The sequence below is a fragment of the Etheostoma spectabile genome, chromosome 8, assembly GCF_008692095.1.
Source record: "Etheostoma spectabile isolate EspeVRDwgs_2016 chromosome 8, UIUC_Espe_1.0, whole genome shotgun sequence".
NCBI classification, from domain to species: Eukaryota; Metazoa; Chordata; class Actinopteri; order Perciformes; family Percidae; genus Etheostoma; species Etheostoma spectabile.
This window is the reverse complement of record NC_045740.1, coordinates 28,176,947-28,183,467: the sequence shown is the minus strand read 5'-3', so window position 1 is coordinate 28,183,467 and position 6,521 is coordinate 28,176,947. Positions and strand designations below refer to the sequence as shown.

Genomic DNA, 6,521 nt, shown 5'->3' with positions numbered 1-6,521 from the left:
AGTAGTAGTAGTATATTCTACTTTTGTAAAGAGATGACTACTATATATTTTTTAAATCAATAATAAGTATAATTTTAGAATCCCAAAAAATGAAGCTCCAATTAACTTTTTTGGTGTCTGAAAGACACACTGCATAGGTTAAGCAACATTTAGGCAATAATCTAAAATCAAATTTCAGAAGAATTAGACTGACTTCAGTTCGAACGGACTCATCTGGCCCTGTTTTTATTGCTGTGTGCTTTAAAAATGTAATCATAATCATGTGTAATTAGAGCGTGTGCTCCTTTTGTACTTCAGTTTATCAGAGGTTGTGTCCAGTTAATGGCTGAATAACGAAGTGATATTTGTAGTATGGAAAAATGTGGTTGCTTTGTTTTGAGTGTCACATTGACTCTTGCTCTTTTGTTTTCCACAGCCATTCTTCATTGCGACCACGTGCTATGGAAGGAGGGCCATAGACTAAAGGATACCGAACCTTGATTATCTCTTTGGAATGAATCTTCTCTTCTTAACTGGATGAAATGCCTTGACCTTACCCCCGCCGTAGCATGGCAGGTTTAGTCTCCTCTGTGGGTTTGCTGGTGATGCTCAAGGCTCTTATGCATGCCCGTGGCCAGCGTGCTGTGTTTCTTGGGATGACGGTGTTGGTAACAGTGATCGCAGCTGACTCACCTGTTGCAGGTAAGAGAATACATTTTGCCGACTTGCACAACACGATCCACTAATTTGTACCTTATGTAAGATGACTTCTCAGTGTCTTACTTATACCATTTGCCTTATGAAGGTCTAGTTCGAAAATGTTGCCATTACATTTATCCTTGCACGTTAAACAGTGTGCAGGTGTTTCTTTGCAACCTTTGACATGCTTAACCCTCTGCTAAGCACCTCATGTAATAGATGTGCATAGTACAGGCACATTTTTCTGTTCTAAAACAAAAATAACTCTGTGTGTGTGTCCAAATCGAGATGTGAGTCTTGATGGATTAGTTTCTGTTTTCTCTTGTCCTAAAGATTGGGTTAGAGAGAAATTAAAAGTTTACAGTAGAACTGGGAGATATGGAGAAAATCATGCATCACGATATTTTTGACCAAATACCTCGCTATTGATACCGCAACGCTATTGTAGTGTTGACTATTGGTGCTTTCACGAAATATTTGCACAATGAGATATTTGATAAATAATCATCAGTAATGTGGATATAATGACTATGTGGGTAAAGACAAATAATTAAACAGTTACAACAGTCTGGTAAGTTCAGAAAATGACATCACTTTACTGTAATGCAGTCTTTAAAACCAGGAAAAGACACCACTTATGCCATATTAGGACAAGACAATATCCAAAATCTAAGACGATATCTAGTCTCATATCACGATATTGATATAATATCAATATAATGCCCAGCTCTAGCTTACAGCCATCTATCTGTTTTCTATACAGCTTCTCCAGGGCAGGGTAGCAGCAAGTTGCATACATTTTATTTTTTTACTGTCCTAAATATTTTTTTTTCTTTAACCTTTATTTAATTTTAATTTCAGCATTTGAGACAGTTACACACATATCTAGGAGGGGCTTAGTCCAACCGCAATCATGTTTGTGGGCCACTGACCAGCTGCACTGGAGCAGTTGGATTTATCATGTGCCTTCCAGTTGCAAGCTTGCTGTCTTAACCTTCACTTCACTTCACGGTGCTACCAGCTCTTCTACCTAAAGCTTGTCATCAAATCATGTGATAGGTGAAATATGGAAGCCCGAATAGGGCAACTGCTCCTGTTTGTTCTTAGTTCTTAGTAATTTTATAGAGTTTAAAGCCCAAAAGTCTTGCTCTGGTGGTTTAACTCAGCAGACACTAATTCTGGATTTACCCAAGTGGTGAAGAGGCTCTATCCCTACAGTACACAGACTGCAAAGTTAAACCAGTCTTCAGTAATAAGATAAACTTGATAGGGGTTTTCCCCCAGGCTTACTTTATAGATAATGACATGATCCCGCCAACAACCCTCCCCCTACACGTTGCCCAGTGAAAAGAACATGTTTTAAGAGCAGCCAAAAACACATGATATTATGTCGTAATAGGATCATGTAGTTAATGCCAGGGTAAAATCAGGAATTAGTCTGTCTTAAACACTTATGATGAACACCTCCCCGCCCAGCTGTTTTATGAACAGGACTGCTGACTGTCTTCAGTTCAAAGGTCTTATGGCAATTTAATTTTTATGAGGTTTTTTAACATTAATATGCAGGCAGCCTATGGTCGCACAGTGGCTAGAAATGGTGATAGGTGTAAACCAAGCCCTGGGTATCCTGCTTTGGAGAAAATGAAAGCTCAGATGGGCCGATCTGGAATCTGGCCCCTTATGACCTCATAAGGTCGCAAGGTTACCACCCCTTTCTCTGCTGTGCTCGCCCAGAGAATTTGGCCCACCCATTAGAGAGAGACATCATGACTTTCAAATGAGCAAAGTGGCAGTTGGTCAAGGCCACACCCCCAGCCTCCACCTTGCCCCCCCACCCCCCCCTCAAAAGCTACAGACTCAGAAATGACACACACTAAGGAAAGCTCATTGTGGGACTGGCTCTAGTGGCTGAAATTCTGCAACAAGGCTGAATTTTGGGAAAGAGACTTATTAAGATACAGTATTAGGGGACCACTAAGGTCTATATAAAAGAGACTTCAGATACAGTATTAGGGGACCACTAAGGTCTATATAAAAGAAACTTCAGATATGATATTAAGGGACCACTAAGGTCTATATAAAAGAGACTTCAGATACAGTATTAGGGGACCACTAAGGTCTACTAAAAGCATCCAACAAGCACCATGTCATGGGACCTTTAAAGCATTTGTGAAGCCCTCATGAGATAACCAAATTCATATTTCAGATTTTGTTAGACTAGTTAGCTGGCGTAGACAAAATACAGTTAAACCATACTGTAAACTATTTAAAAAGAATGCACAAGTGGAAGGTTCTCATATTTTTGAATATAGTATCATTCTTCCTGATTCCACCATTTTGCTTGTGCTCATCATGCTCAATCGACTGTGTGCTTGCTGACTGGTTTGGTTTTTAACCCCTCCTGTCGAGATGGTTCTCCTAAAGCTAGGATGGGTTGTTATACTTTTACAGCTAACATTAGATTTATGTGTCAATGACAGAACAACAAAGCTTTTAGAAGTTATTTTGCTCTTTTTTTAAATTCCAAACTTTCATGAGATGTAGGATAATTGTTTGTCTTTGTCATTCTCTTCCTGGTTTCTTGCTCATTGGGTTGGCGACTAAGAAGTTGGCGAGTGTCAGTTAGCATGACCCGTATTTCTGTATGAAGGTTGTATGATGTCATATGGTTAAGATATCTGCTGTCAAAGCAGAGGCTGGTTTCATTGATATTTTCTTGTGGTTTTGATGATTGCACTAGGCTAAATGCATCCCTTTGAGAAGCATTTCATGGGGCATTTTCCTGTGGCAGACTGCAAACCACTGCATCACAAGAGAATACATGTATCAGTCATTTGGGCAGATTTAAGACAACTGCATGCTGTTCTGAATTGGCCTGTTTCAATTTAAGCCCCCTAAATTCTTGCTGCATAATAGGAACATCAAAGGATGGGCCTTAAGTATTCTTTTAATTTAAGAATAGTACAAAATTACAAGGCTTTACAATAAGAGCGTGTAGTTTTATAGTCGTACATGTAACATGTCTGCAAAGCTGTAATGTAATTCAGGTGTGCAACAATAGTATACATTTTATACATTTTATGCTGCACTGCCATTAGTAACAACAGTACAAAGTTACAGTAGTATAGTACTTCACTAGTATGTTGTTTGCCCATGCACTGAAGATTACACTTCACCAGAACACCACATTGTTGATACTTATACCACAAATAAGCAAAGAAAAATACTTGTCTCACTTTCATTTTCAAGGTTTTTCAAACCTCCCGCCAAAAAGTTATCCAAGATGTAGCCTACGTCGCTAAATGAAAGAACTATCAGCTTTGTGAATCCAATTGTTGGTGAATGCCTCCTTCGTCAAACAAGTGTATCAGACATAGAGATGAGCGTTAATTGCCATTTGTTGTTACTAGCTGATCATGGCAACACCGTCGATGTCCGATTCACAGGGCCATCTTTGGTCCTTGGTGTTAAAACATTCAGGAGTAGAACCATCACTGCTCTGGTTTTTTCATTTTTTTCCATTCCTTTAAAGGTCCCATGACATGGTGCTCTTTGGATGCTTTTTATATAGACCATATCTGAAGTATCTTTATATAGACACTTAGTGGTCCCTAACTACCATATTTGAAGTCTCTTCTATATAGACCTAGTGGTCCCCTAAAATAAAAAAAATATTCTCTGAGTCTCTTCTATAGACCTTAGGGGTCCCTAATACATATCTGAGTCTCTCTATATAGACCTTATGGTCCCCTAAATATATGAGAGTTATTTTATATAGACCTTAGTGGGTCCCTAATACTGTATCTGAAGTCTTTTATATAGACCTTAGTGGTCCCCTATACTGTATGAAGTTCTCTTTTATATAGACCTTAGTGGTCCCTATACTGTACTGAAGTCTCTTCTATATAGACCTTAGTGGTCCTAATACTAATCTGAGTCTCTTTATATAGACCTTAGTGGGCCCCTAATACATATCTGAAGTCTCTTTATATAGACCTTAGGGCCCCTATACATATTTGAAGTTCTTTATATAGACCTTAGTGGTCCTACATAATGTATCTGAAGTCTCTATTAGACATTAGTGGTCCCCAATATATATCTGAAGTTCTTATATAGACCTTAGTGGTCCCTAATACTATATTGAGTCTCTTTTATATAGACCTTAGGGGTCCCCTAATACTATATCTGAAGTCTTTATATAGACCTTAGGGTCCCCTAATACTAATCTGAAGTCTCTTCTATATGACCTAGTGGTCCTCAATACCATATCTGAAGGTCTTAATATAGACCTGTGGTCCCCTAATACCATATCTGAGGATTTCTATATAGACCTTAGTGGTCCCCTAATACTATATCTGAAGTCTCTTCTATATAGACCTTAGTGTCCCCTATACTGTATTGAAGTCTCTTTTATATAGACCTTAGTGGTCCTAATACTGATCTGAAGTTCTTTATTAGACCTTGGTCCCTAATTACTAGATCTGAATTTCTTTTATATAGACCTTAGGGGTCCCCTAATACTATATTGAAGTCTCTTTTATATAGACTTAGGGTCCCTATACTATATCGAAGCCTTTCATATAGACCTTAGTGGTCCCCTAATACTATATGAAGTCTTTTTATAGAACCTTAGGGGTCCCCTAAATACATCTGAAGTCTTTTATATAGACCTTAGTGGTCCCCTAATACCATATCTGAGTCTTCTTTATACAGACCTTAGTGGTACCTAATAAGACATCTGAAGTCTTTTATATAGACATTAGTGGTCCCCTAATACCATATCTGAAGTCTCTTTTATATAGACCTTAGTAGTCCCCTAATACTGTATCTGAAGTCTCTTTCCTAAAATTCTGCCTTGGTGCAGAATAACAGCCACTAGAGCCAGTCCCACAATGAGCTTTCCTAATTATGTGCCATTTCTGAGTCTGTAGCTTTTGAGGAGGGGGGGGGGGTAAAAAAGAGAAAGGGGAAGTAACCTTGCTCCTTATGACCTCATAAGGGGCAAGATTCCAAATTGACAGAGCAGGATACCCAGGGCTCGGTTTACACCTATCACCATTTCTGGCCACTGTGGGACCATAGGCAGGCTGGGGGAACTCATATTAACTTTAAAAAACCTCATAAAGTGACATTTTCATGCCATGGGACCTTTAAAAGTACAGCCCTTGTGATATTTACCCAACCTTAGCTTTTACTTTCAGCTGCCAATTATTCATTTTAGAACACAGACTTACTTGGTTTATGTCAAAAAATCAAGAAGAATTTGGCTTGTTGTCTTTTAATATATATCTATAATACGTCAATGTTTTCCCCTGGCTTTGTCACAAAACGTAGATTTTTATAACTAAATGCCTATGTCTTAGCTAAAGATCAAATTACCTATAAAGCCATCAAAATTAACATTATGTTAAATGTGTTGCTTAGTTATTGCATGACAGGAGGTGCTCATCATCTTAACCAATGGCAATATGGTTCACTGAATTTATGGACAGGATGACAACTGTTTCCATGGTCAAATTCAACCGTGAAGTCACCAGTCGCTCAGCTTTCCTCTCACAGACTCAGGAAAGAACACTTTATAGTTTCTAGGTCAAATAGAGCACGGCGACCTACATATAATTGTTCCTCCAGATCCGACATCATACAGTAATTTCCCTCGCTCTGACTTCCCTGCTTCTCTTGATTTTTTTCTCGTCCTCTGTGCTTTCTGTGAAAGAGAGTTCATGTACACCCTAGATCTAGAAATGAAAGATCTTACAGGATGTAATTACAAACTTTAAATGTGATACCATAAAGTTTCCTGGAAATTTTGCTTCAACAGACTCTCTCTCTCTCTCTCTCTC

General features: G+C 38.6%; 1 protein-coding gene across 7 annotated transcripts in view; it reads left to right on the top strand.

Annotated features, from left to right (window-relative positions):
* si:ch211-1e14.1 (UPF0606 protein KIAA1549) overlaps nucleotides 1-6,521 on the top strand; it is a 50,985-nt gene that overhangs the window by 821 nt on the left and 43,643 nt on the right. For all 7 annotated transcript variants that reach the window (XM_032524415.1, XM_032524414.1, XM_032524412.1 and 4 more), the window contains exon 2: nucleotides 416-681. In XM_032524415.1, coding sequence (XP_032380306.1) covers nucleotides 549-681 — 133 coding nt within the window. In that variant the 5' untranslated portion in view covers nucleotides 416-548. The remainder of the gene's footprint in view (nucleotides 1-415; nucleotides 682-6,521) is intronic.